Raw genomic sequence first — 13,032 nt, forward strand, 5'->3', positions numbered from 1 at the left:
GGAGTCTCGCTCTGTCACCCAGGCTGGAGTGCAGTGGCGCAATCTCGGCTCACTGCAAGCTCTGCCTCCCGGGTTCACACCATTCTCCTGCCTCAGCCTCTCCAAGTAGCTGGGACTACAGGCGCCTGCCATCACGCCCGTCTAATTTTTTTTTGTATTTTTAGTAGAGACGGGGTTTCACCGTGGTCTCGATCTCCTGACCTCGTGATCCGCCCGCCTCGGCCTCCCAAAGTGCTAGGATTACAAGCGTGAGCCACTGCGCCCGGCCGAGTTTTAATTTTTTTTAATTAATAGGAGCACAGTCTAAAAGGCATCAGAGTTATTGATGTGATCCACCTCAACTTATCAGGATAATAGCCATTCAAATACAAAACAAGCATGCATAACTGCAAATCACCCTATTTTCAGACTCTAAGAGGGATTTCTAACAGGTCCATTGATGTTAGTCTTACAGCGGAAAAGTACACGGTAGCCTAGAAGCTGTACCCTCCAAAAGCAAAACACCTAAGGCAAGAACTGAGGTGGAAAGATCCTTATACATTCTCGACTTCCCTTGTGAATTTGGGCCCCAGATTCAGAAATACAGCTGATTTATCACCCAACACATGACTTTTGTTGCTCATAGGTAAGGCTCAGATCTTTCCTCACCTGCATCTTTTTATTTTTTAATGTGAGTCATATGAAATTTCATTAATTTGCTGAAAACCTAATTTCTGTGCCAGCCTATAAGAACAGTTAGTTGTTATTGTGTTAACTTCTTTGATCTTTTATCATTAGCAGGGTTTTTAAAACATTTTTTATCTGTATCTTTTTATTTTTAATTGTGGTAAAATCACATAAGATTTACCATTTTAACCATTTTTAAGTGTATGGTTCAGTGTTGTTAAATATATTCACATTGTTGAATATATTCACATTGAATATATACTCACATTGTTGAACCAATCTCCAGAACTTTTTGTAAGTTTCAGTCTGGCAAAACTGAAACTCTTTGCCTATGAAACAACTCTCCATTTCTCCCTCCCCTCAAGTCCCTGGTAACTACCATTCTACTTTCTGTTTCTACGAATCTGACTACTCTAGATACCTCATATCAGTGGAATTATGTAGTATTTGTCTTTGTGAGCGACTTATTTCACATAGCATAATGTCCTTGAGGTTCATTCAAGTTGTTGCATGTGACAGAATTTCCTTTCTTTTTTAAGGCTGAATAATATTCCATTGCATGGATATACCACATTTTGTGTATCCATTTATTTAACAATGGATGCTTAGGTTGCTTCTACCTCTCTGATATTGTGAAAATGCTGCTATGAATATGGATGTGCAAATCTCTTTTTTTGGACATATATTCAGGAGTGGAATTACTTAGCTGTATCTTTTCTACTCCTATTAATTTCTAATTACTAACAACTTTAACATTATGTCTTTGCATTTATATTCTTAAATTTGCTATAAAGCAGATACAGTTGAAAGCCAGATACATAGGAAGAGACAGCTAAATATTCTCATGGGCAATTAATATAAAGGATCACATATAAACTGTCAATTGAAAGTGGTTTCTTTTATCTTTTGGGGGAAGGGTATGATATATCCTATTAAGAATCTAATAAAGTCTATGGAGTTTATCCCAGGAAAAAATACACATGGAAACATGCATCCAAAAATACAGATATGCTTTCAGGAGACTATGAGCCCCTGAAGTCCAGGAGCTACAAATGTACAGGCTGCCTCTTAAAGGCTCCAAACCCTGAAAGGCCAGAAACTGAGTTTCAAAATTTTAATAAATGTTAAGTATCAGTAAAATACCATTCAGACTCAAAAGGCTGCATGATTTGGATCTATTTGTGAGTCATTAATCCAACATACCTTAAGTTCCACCATTAGCTATCTCTATAACCATTTTTTAGATCCCTAACTCACAAAGAATGAAAGCTGTTACTTGTCTTCTACATGAGCTCAAAAGACTGTGCATTTAATGCTGACTGAGGCATGAGGAGGAAATAATTTTAAAAAAAAGTAAATATGACAAAGGGTCGAATTTGACTCACAAAATCTGTTTCGAGTTTTCCCATTTCTTGTTTGTAGCTTCTCATTCTGTTGCTGTACATCCCTCGACTTTGGGGTGGTATCTCTCGGACTTCCAAATCCATCTGTTCAAGCTAGAAGGGGGAGAGAAAAATGTGATTTAAACCACTGTTATTCTTATTTGAACAAATGTTTACGGCTGAAAGGATCTAATTCCAGTTCCTCATTTTGTAGTTCAGGAACCAGGTTCAGGGTGCTGAATGATCAAATAACACTGAAACTACTTTTACACTTAATTTTTGTTTAGTTCAACAATTCTGAGTACTTGCCAAGTGACACACATTTGTGCTCAGGTACATGCTTTGTTAAAACATACACATTTGGCCAGGCGTAGTGGCTCACGCCCATCATCCCAACACTTTGGGAGGCCAAGGCGGGTGGATCACTTGAGGTCAGGAGTTTGAGAACGGCTTGGGCAACATGGCAAAACCCCGTCTCTACTAAAAATACCAAATTAGGGGGGCGTGGTGGTGGGCACCTGTAATCCCAGTTACTCAGAAGGCTGAGGCAGGAGAATAGCTTGAACCTGGGAGGCAGAGATTGCAGTGAGCTGAGATTGCACCACTGCACTCCTTCCAGCCTAGGTGACAGAGCAAGACTCCATCTCAAAAATAAAATAAAATAAAAGATACACATTAACCCAAACATTATTAATAATTTGATTTCAGTATACTTGGAATAGCCCATCATTCAATCCAACCGGGTTTTGTCTTCTGACCATTAACCTCCACAACTATGGGAAGATAAAGTAAGCTATTATTTCCCATGGGTAATCCATGAAACATCAGCTAAGCCTTATTTGGTGACATTTATTCTGGCAGGTGTTCTCTAATTAGGAAAAACACATACCAACCAACGTGTGATCTTTACCTTCATCCTAACTCCCGATACTTTATAACCACATTGATATGGCATTAAATGGATACAGTAATATGCTAAATTACATATAGCTCAATGAAATCACAGCAAGGCGCTTTTTTTTTTTTTTAACAACCTGCTATCAGATAATACTTTGCATACAACACAGAAGAGTTTAATTGGCAGCAATGCGGAAATACTATAATGGTTTAGGCATAGGCTTTGAAGCCAGACTCTTATGCTGACATCATAGGCTCTACTACTTATTAGTCCTGGAATCTTGAACAGGTTTTTTAATGTCTCTGTGCCTTACTTTTCCCACTTACAAAATAGTATCTTTTTCACAGAGCAGCTGTGAAAATTAAATGAGGCAATTCTTATAATGTACTTAGAACAGTGTCTCTTACTTGATAATGGCTAGATTAAAATTAACTGTAGTAATGATGATTGCAAGTGATGAAGAAGATACAGCAAGCACTATACAAGATAGCAGAAGTGGCTTACTTGTAGTTGCCATTAAAAAATAAAAACCAGGCCAGGCGCAGTGGCTCACCCGTGTAATCCCAGCACTTTGGGAGGCCGAGGGAGGTAGATCACCTGAGGTCAGGAGTTCGAGATCAGCCTGACCAACAAGGTGAAATCCCGTCTCTACTAAAAATACAAAAATTAGCTGAGTGTGGTGGCGGGTGCCTGTAGTCCCAGCTACTCGGGAGGCCGAGACAGGAGAATTGCTTAAACTGGGGAGGTAGAGGTTGCAGTGAGCCGCGATCGTGCCACTGCACTCCAGCCTGGGCGATGGAGCGAGACTCCGTCTCAAAGAATAAATAAATAAATACCAGTAACAACAACAAATTGGCCCAGGCCATGTCTGATAAAATCACATGCAAAAATGTTGTCATGTAGTTTACCTTTTAAAGCTTTCTAATAAGTTCCTTCCAGAACCCTACCAGCTTATCACTAATAAAACCTGTATTCAGGGTTAGCGACTGAATAACTATAGTAGCATACAGATAAACCACACAATCACCTTTCAATTAATAGGCTTCAATTTATTATAAAGAAAAAAGATAATTTTAATTAGCCTTGACTTAAACAGTGATAGTTTAAATGATTATGTCTCAACATAAATGAGAAGCACCAATAAATAAAATCATTACTTAGCAAGACAATTATTTAAAACAATTCTCTGAGATCATCAATTATTTAGTTCTAACAAGGTAAACAGGATCATCTGGAAAAATAACAGCAAAAATACTTGCAAGCCAAAATCTGAGCCTTAAGTATATTTTTGTTGAAGATATTTTACATGGATACTTAAAACTAAATTAAAAGTAGGTAAGACAGAAAAAGGAAACACACAACAAGCACTTAAAATGAAACCAAGAATGAGGCTAATGTGCACTTGTTCCATGTTGTCACAACATTTATGTGGCCAATGCAGAATGGGAGAAAAGATCATTGCAAGATGAAAAGACTAATACAAACCAGATGGTCAGCAGAAACACAATTAATCCCAATAGTCAAATCAAAAAAGTTTTTCTCCCAAGGTCCTCATCAAAAGGGCAGTATCGGCTGGGCACAGTGGCTCAGGCCTGTAATCCCAGCACTTTGGGAGGCCAAGTGGGTGGATCACCTGCGGTCAGGAGTTCAAGACCAGCCTGACTAACATGGTGAAACCCCATCTCTACTAAAAATACAAAATTAGCCAGGCGTGGTGGTGCATGCCTGTAATCCCAGCACTTTGGGAGGCCAAGGCGGGCAGAACACTTGAGGGCACGAGTTCAAGACCAGCCTGGCTAACATGACAAAACCCCCTCTCTATAAACAAACAAACAAACAAAATTAGCCAAGTGTGGTATTGCTCTGTAAACCCAGCTACTTGGAGCACTGAGGCATGAGAATCGCTGGAGCCCAAGAGGCAGAGGTTGCAGTGAGCCGAGATTGTGCCACTATACTCCAGCCTAGGTGACAGAGTGAGACTTTATACCAAAAATAAAATAAAATAGAAAAGCAACACACTCATAGGGCCCCCAATGCATAGTAACAAGTTGAGTCATGCTTGTAGTAGTCAGCTTTTAAAACCCCAAATTAAGACACAATACTTTTAGTCCTTTTTTGCTCCATGTTTTACTAATCTATTTATATAAAAAAGTAGTAGATGAACCAGAGCTCTGGGTTTAGCAAACTAGGAACAAATATTTACTCTATCACTTAACAGGATTTGGGACCTCCAACAAGTTACTTCATCTTTCTAGGTCTCAGTCTCCCCATCCACAAAATGGGAGTAGTAACAGTGTTGAGAATCACTCGGCCAAGGTTCTCTCATGCTCCTACATGTGTTGCCTGGTATGCCAAGAATACAAGGTCCTGAGCACTCTGAGCCATTTTTCGGGATTGTGTTTGCTGGTAGCTCAGGGAGAGGAAATAATGTGTCCCCCTGGGACAAACAACAGCCTTGCTTATAGGCTGCTAGAAAGTGGCACATTTTCTAGGCTCTCGTTCTATTCCCCTAAGGCATTCTAATGCTGTTGTAAGCATACATCTAGGCCTGCCTGCATCACCACTGTGGGAATTCAAACACAGGAACTGATGCAACCAGCCTGAAACACAGGCAACTGCTATTGTTGTAATAAAAATCTTTTGTCTCTGACCTAGGAGTCTCATATCTTCTCTAGTCATCTATGAAACTGTAGCAAGCTCACTTGAGAGCTTGCAAATAGGAGAAAATATCAGACCCTTTATCATTTTTGACAAATAATATTGTCTCACATGGTTATTGAGAAAATTAAATATTATAAAGCAAGTCGTATTTTTAATCCAGTGTCTGGTACCCAGTATGCCTTTATCCAGCATTAGCTATTTACAGCTGTTATGAAACGTATTATGATGGAATAAAAATTAGAGATAGATATTTAATGAATCACCCTTGCTAAGAAGAATAAAATCCCAAGAAGCTACTAAAATCTCTTCAATTTAAAAATTGACAAATTCTGAATTATAAAATGCTAATCAGCAATGCTTCACATTTCCACAATGCATAAAACAGGCCAGAGGAAGACATTAGCTGAAACGGCTCTCACTGTGTGTTAAAATACATTACTGTCTGTACATACCAGTTCTTTCGCTTCTTCAAGCTGTTTCTCCACATTTGCAACCATCTGTTTCTTTTCATCTGAAACAAACAATAATACCAAGATTGCTAAAGATACAAATAAATTTAATATTTTAAAACTTCAATTTTTATATGCCTTTCTCCTTTCTGGTCAGATTACACAGCATAAGGTAAAAGAGCATATCATTCTTTGGTGGGTTCGAAACCACTTTAAGCCATTGATTCTAGGCTATCTAGAAACATATAATCCGATAGAGTACCTAATTATTAAGAGATACCATTTTTAAGAGAGACATATTTTTTAAGAGAGACTAAAAATTATGTTGCCCTTTAGGAGTGACTAAGTCAACAAGAGCAGATTTGTGCTGGCCTAAGGAATCTGTGAAGTCATAACTTTAATAAATTGTGAATAACTGATTTGTTAATACAATTTAAAAGTCATATACAAAAACGCTTCCTAAAACTGGGCAAAAACAATCCTTTAAAAAAATTGTACTTTCAGTAGCATGGAGAATCAGGTGTAATGGAATAAATATTTGAAGTTAGGACTACTGATTCCAAACCGAAAGCTACTATCTCACTCAATGGTTATGGGATCCTGGGCAAGAAATTTTTCTCTTTTTTTCTGAGACTCACTCTGTACTCTCTAAAATGGAAATAAAAAATATCTACTGGATTACTTTTAGCTCCAATAAGCTTGATGCAAGTGAAATTACTTTAATATTATAAAGTGCTAAGTCTCTGTATTTGGTTTATTTTTCTAATACAATCAAGTTATAACCCAACTGTAATCCCCTTCTCTAGGAGAGACATGTCCTGGCAGACAATTTCAGAAAGCTTTCCCATACCCTCATTCCAGCCAGTCAGCCTATTTGTTCACATACCCTAGTTAAGTTTTGTGCAAACCAAATGTATTGAACATCTCTAGTTTTTGTCTGCCTAGCATGCTTCTCTTCTCAGGCAACAGCCCCTACTCTCTTCAAAGGCCTCCTTCCTCACCAAGCGGGACAATGAAAATGCTATCTCCATAAAGACTCTGCTTCTTCAGTCACAGTGACTTGGCAAATGACGGGCATCTAATTCTAGCTGGACTAATCTTAGTAACTCAATCCTCTGGCCACATCCATCTGGGGGTTGGGCGATGGGATAGGCATATATGAACCGGGGAGAACAATCAAAGTTCTAGAGCAAGGGGAAAGCCTTTTCCTTTCTCCTGGTAACGAAAAAATGAGCCTAGAAGCTGCTAGCATCCATTGGTCTAGCTCCAAGAAGAAAGCAAGCATGCAATGGCTGAAAATAAATCCTGCATTTAAAAAGAAACACAACTGAGAGACAGAGAGAGAGAGAGAGATAGTTCCTGGCTTGAAATAACTGAAATGGCTTGACTGTATAAAAGCTTGACTTTATCATAGTTTGGTTTCTTGAGCCAACAACTTTCTTGTTCTTTATTTAAAACTGGGTTTATGTCACATGGGAGCCTAATGAGCCTGACTAACACAACAGACTAGAAAAGTCATGAAGCTTGAAATGGGCACAACACCTACCAGCTGACCAGCCTTCAGAAGGACAGCCAATCCTTAGTGGGGAAGCTTTAGTAGAAATTATTTCACTAGCTGGGCGCGGTGGCTCACGCCTGTAACCTCAGCACTTTGGGAGGCCTAGGCGGGTGTATCACGAGGTCAGAAGTTTGAGACCATCCTGGCCAACATAGTGAAACCCCGTGTCTACTAAAAATACAAAAAATTAGCTGGGTGTGGTGGCGGGCACCTGTAATCCCAACTACTTTGGAGGCTGAGGCAGGAGAATTGCTTGAACCCGGGAGGCGGAGGTTGCAGTGAGCCAAGATCGTGCCACTGCACAGTGCGGGACTCCAACTCAAAAAAAAAAATATATTTTTATATATATATATAATTATTTCACTAAAACAATGATTAGATTATTAGTAGATTCTGCTAATCTTAACCCTTTCTCTTTGTTATCCCCAAACTACAGAGGGGGAGCAGTTGACACATAAGGTGTTTTATGTGTACTCACAATATTTCTCCCTAAGAAAAACAGGCGTTTGGGATTAGAATTCAACTTGATTTTCTCCCTCCTTGAAAAGTTAAATCTACATATGGCCAGATTAAATATTTAATAGATGATCCCAAATTTATTTGCTTCTGGGACATTTCAACCCTTTTAGTATCTTCACACAGTTACAGTTAGAATAAACTACATTTTTGTGATAGAGAAAAATACAAAATAAGACAGGCCTATCTTGGATCAAAACTGAGATGGTGTATTTACATATCAGGAGGAACATCCCGTTCTCTTTAAGGTATTCAGTTGATAGGAAAGTCCATGCCGTGGACCTCCAGGACTAATAAGCATCAGTTTTTCTCATTAGCAAAACAAAACAAAGAAAAGAAGCCTCCCTTGACCTGTATTCCCCTTTGCTAATATTCCTCTCTTTTCATCACCAGTCAATTTTCTTAAAAGCAAGGGTATAGACTGTTTCCCTTCCTCATCTCCCCATCCACTCCCTGTAAACTAACTCCTGCCCCCACCATTCCACTGAAATTACTCTCACTAGATAAATAACCCTTCCTTTGCCCAAACTAATAGACATTCTTAGGTCCTGTTTTTATTTAATCTTGTGGCTTCTTACACTTTGCTCCTCCCGTCCTGTAACTTTCTCCTCTACTGGCTCCCATGGCACCCTGATCTGGTTATTCTCCTGAACGCTCACTCCTGTCTCATGGTCCTCTGCTAGGCATTGTATTTTTCAGGCCATCTTTTAACTGCTGATGTTCCTTGGAGTTCAGTCCTTGCCTTTCTTATGACTATCGTCTATGTCCCTGGGCAATTTCATCCATTTTAAAACTATCATATTATGTATTTATGATCCTAAATCTTTAATGCTGATATATTTCCAGGACTTCAATCCTTTAATCCCAATGCTTATGCCCATCTCCACCAGGCCCACCTGGCAAACCTCTATTCAAAACTCTCTTCAGAAATCATCACTTCTTTGAAGGCTTTCCTAACCCAACGTAAGAGTTAATCACTCTCTTGTACATAAAATATTTATAACTCTTATGTAATCCTAATGATTTATCCCTCACATGAACAACCTTTCAGCTTAGGGGCTCTGGAAAGACAAGAACCATGTCTTAGTCATCTTTATATTCCCACACTATAATGAGCTTGGCATATACAATCAGTTTTCAAAAAATTAAGGTAAGTTAAATAAATAATGCAGGACACAGCAAGAATTTGCAAAAGAAGCTATGCTACTAACCACCTTGGTTTCCCTGCCCCCTCTCCCATTTAATCTTCCTAAAATTTGGCTTTGGTGGATCAGCTGAGCTTAGCAGTTAAGGTCCTCGACATTTCAGAGCCGAGCATCCTTTCCAACTTTATTTCCAACTACAAGCTTTCTAGTATGCAGTCTACAGACAGACTGTTCATTGCCACCCAAACAAATCTTGTTTTTTTCTTCTCTAAATCTTTGTTAAGCTACCATTTAGGGTTATTTGGCTGAATGTGACAGAAGTGATTCTGGCTAAACTAAGCCAAAAAAGATAGTTTGTTAGGATAATGTGGGGTGGCTCATAGGATCAATGGACAAAAATGAGCCACCCAGCTTGGGAAAGACAAGTATCAGGAGTAGCTCAGGGTACCAAGGGAATAGGAACTTACAGTCTCTGCTAAAGAAAAGTCTTGAGCAGCTCTAACTATTCTCTTTCCTTGGTTCATGTGGGTAATATGTTCACCTCTTGACCTACTGAGGGCAGGGCAGCCTGTCAGTTCTATCAAGAATGGAATAAGGGGGTTTAAGTAGTTCCTCAATAGGAAATTGAGAGATAGAATGAAAGCTGCTGGGCGCAACAGATGCCCACTGCATCCATTTATTGCAACCTCTTATAATATAGTCTTTGCCTGCTTCTGTCTGTCCAAACCCCACCTATCCTTCTAGGCGAGGTCCTGAGACATACCTCATCTCCCTTGAATTCCCAGAGTTCTTTGCTTGGCTCTAGAGGGTCCAATGGTCATTAAAAATTAGGTTCTGCAGTGTCCTCTTTTTTTTTTTTTGAGATGGACTCTCACTTTGTCACTCAACCTGGAGTGCAGTGGTGCAATCTTGGCTCACTGCAACCTCTGCCTCCCAGGTTCAAGTGGTTCTCCTGCTGCAGCCTCCCATGTAGCTAGGACTACAGGCATGTACCACCACGCACAGCTAATTTTTGTATTATATTAGTAGAATGAGGTTTCACCATGTTGGTCAGGCTCGTCTCAAACTCCTGATCTCAAGTGATCCACCTGCCTCGGCCTCCCAAAGTGCTGGGATTACAGGTGTGAGCCACTGCGCCTGGCCTGCAGTTTCCTCTTCAGGCTCGTTGCCGGCTCCTTGAAGGCAGAGACTACTCTTGACAAATTGTGTCCAATCTCTGTATTTAGCATAGAGAGCTGTACATGGTAGGGGCCACTAAGTGCTTACAGAATGAATGAATCAGTCTTAGCACGCAGCAACATACTTATTACTCACAGAGAAACTGAGGGGGAAAAAAAGCTCATTTTACTGAGGACTGGGGCAAATCTTCCCCTTTGAAATGACAAATTTCCCTTTATGAAAAAAATAATTAAATTGGGATAGAGGTGGAGTTAACACAATTAGATCATTTTCTTTTCATAAAATTCACTTTCGTGATGGTGCTGTCAGAAATAATGATGGAACTGAGACATTCTTTGATTGGTCCTTATAGTGTTCCTCATGTTTTTAAGAAGGCAAATCTTAAAAGTGATGATGTAGGGGTAAAGTATGAGGAAGGAAGGAACGAAGGAAGGAAGGAAGGAAGGAAGGAAGGAAGGAAGGAAGGAAGGAAAGAGAAGGGACAAAGGAAGGAAAGGAACAAAGGAAGGAGAGGAGGGAGGGAGGAAGGAAGAAGGGAAGGAGGGAAGGGGGAAGGGGGAAGGGATGAAGGGGGAAGGAGGGAAGGAAGGGAGGGAGGGAGGGGAGGGGGTGTGGGAGGGAGGAGGGAGGGAGGGGAGGAGAGGGAACTGAACTAGATGACCTTGGAAATATCTATCAACACTAAGTTTTGGTAACCTGGCAACATTTACATGTAATTCCCAAAAGAGATTCATTCTGCCCACCCCAAATGACATCCCCTTTCAAATAACATGTACCTAAGATTCAGACCTTTGTAACTAAGGCTGTCATTAATGTACGTGGTGCTCTGTGTTTAACATTATTATAGTCAATCCTTAAAACCACCTTTTTGAGGTACTATTACTATCCCTTTCTCAAGCCATTAAATAAGATCAGAGATACTAAATTATTTCCTGAAAGTTCAACAACTAATAAATAGCAGAGTCGGAACTCTAATGGGGTGGGTCTGTTGTCCTGAACTGAGCTCTTAACTGCTATATGTATTATATAAAATATACTATTTAATATATAAACAAAGTCTCCCACTGTTTTTTTTTCAGCCTATAAGCTTGATAAGTGCTGATGTACATACACATAAGTCTTAGCATAGTATGTATGATCTTTTCTTTCCTACTCAATATATTTTTAATTAGTTTTTCTTTTAGAGACAAGGTCTCGCTCTGTCACCAAGGCTGGAATGCAGTGGCATGATCATAGCTCACTGTAACTTAAACTCCTGAGTTCAAGGGGTCCTCGCATCTCAGCTTCCTGAGTAGCTAGGATGACAGGTGCATGCCACTATGCCCAGCTAGTTTTAAATTCAATTTTTTTTGTAGAGATGGGGTTTCACTATGTTGCCCAGGCTGATCTTGAGCTCCTGGGCTCAAGTGATCCTCCCATCTTGGCCTCTCATTTCCTATTCAATAGAAGTGCTTAGTGCTGATATACAAACAAGTCTTTGCATAGTATAATTCTTGATATTTACAGAAGTGCTTAATCAGCACAGAACAACCTCATTAAAGTGAAAGTGTCAAGGCTCACTTGAATTCAGTTACTTGTACCTGTCTTTGTGCAATGTAGATATGTTAAAATAAAACTAGCAGCACAAATTATGTAGGTACTTAGAAATGTGGACTCAAACCACTAAGAGAGGAATAGATAATTTTTAAATGGGTATATTACTGATGCTACCCTGTGTAACATGGTAGAGAATGGTCAGTATTGAAATAAGGCAATTCTAGAATGATCTATCTGATAACGGATGAGAGTTGGAGATACTAGTATGAACTTGTGTTTAACATACTACATATACAAATGATTACATATGCAAATGCTTATAGATATGTTCACATACATGGCTTAGTATATACATGTGAATTTCCTTGCTTTGTCAGCTGAGAGGTTCCAGAAGCAACAACACCCTAGGAGTAATGCGCACATCTAGTGTCCAGATCTTGGATTCTAATGCCCTTCTTTAATTAAAGGAAACAGGATTCCTCAGAGAAAGGGCTGATTCTAGCACTGAAAGAGGAAATAGAGAAGATGATCCTGGAGTATCTTATGCTATCAGAAAGCAATATAGTCCTTAAAAAAAAAGGAAAGAAAAGAGCCAAAATGATGGGGGTATACCAAAAGGACACAGAAGCCAAATGAAAAAAAAAGGCTCCCAATGGTCAAAGCTAAAACAATTTGAGCAACACGAAAATAAAGTAGTATTGGAATACAACACAAAGGATAAAATAGATATCTGTGAGCCCACACTGATGTAAATGACTGAATAAGTAAATAAATGAATAGATAAATCTCTCTTACATGAAAGAATTACAAATAATTTATGTAATTACTTGGCTTCAAGGAGGTAGAGCATAACTCTCCACTCCTTAAGTATAGGCTATGCGTATATGATTTTCTTCCAAATAGTATGGAAAAGGGAGGGAAAGAGTAACTTTACAGTGGAGAAACCTGGCAAACACTACCTCAGCCAGGTGATAAAGGTTAACATCAGTAGTGATAAGTCATGTTGACAGTATGTATTCTTGATATGTGGTGAAAATGATGT

The 13,032-nt window shown here is 39.3% G+C and overlaps 1 protein-coding gene across 5 annotated transcripts in view; it reads right to left on the minus strand.

Moving 5' to 3' along the window:
• VTI1A (vesicle transport through interaction with t-SNAREs 1A) overlaps positions 1 to 13,032 on the minus strand; it is a 463,936-nt gene that overhangs the window by 444,647 nt on the left and 6,257 nt on the right. For all 5 annotated transcript variants that reach the window (XM_030807079.1, XM_030807075.1, XM_030807088.1 and 2 more), the window contains exons 2-3: positions 6,060 to 6,118; positions 2,052 to 2,162 (exon numbers count right to left, since the gene is read on the minus strand). In XM_030807079.1, coding sequence (XP_030662939.1) covers positions 2,052 to 2,162; positions 6,060 to 6,118 — 170 coding nt within the window. The remainder of the gene's footprint in view (positions 1 to 2,051; positions 2,163 to 6,059; positions 6,119 to 13,032) is intronic.

Source organism: Nomascus leucogenys, chromosome 3 (genome assembly GCF_006542625.1).
Source record: "Nomascus leucogenys isolate Asia chromosome 3, Asia_NLE_v1, whole genome shotgun sequence".
NCBI classification, from domain to species: domain Eukaryota; kingdom Metazoa; phylum Chordata; class Mammalia; order Primates; family Hylobatidae; genus Nomascus; species Nomascus leucogenys.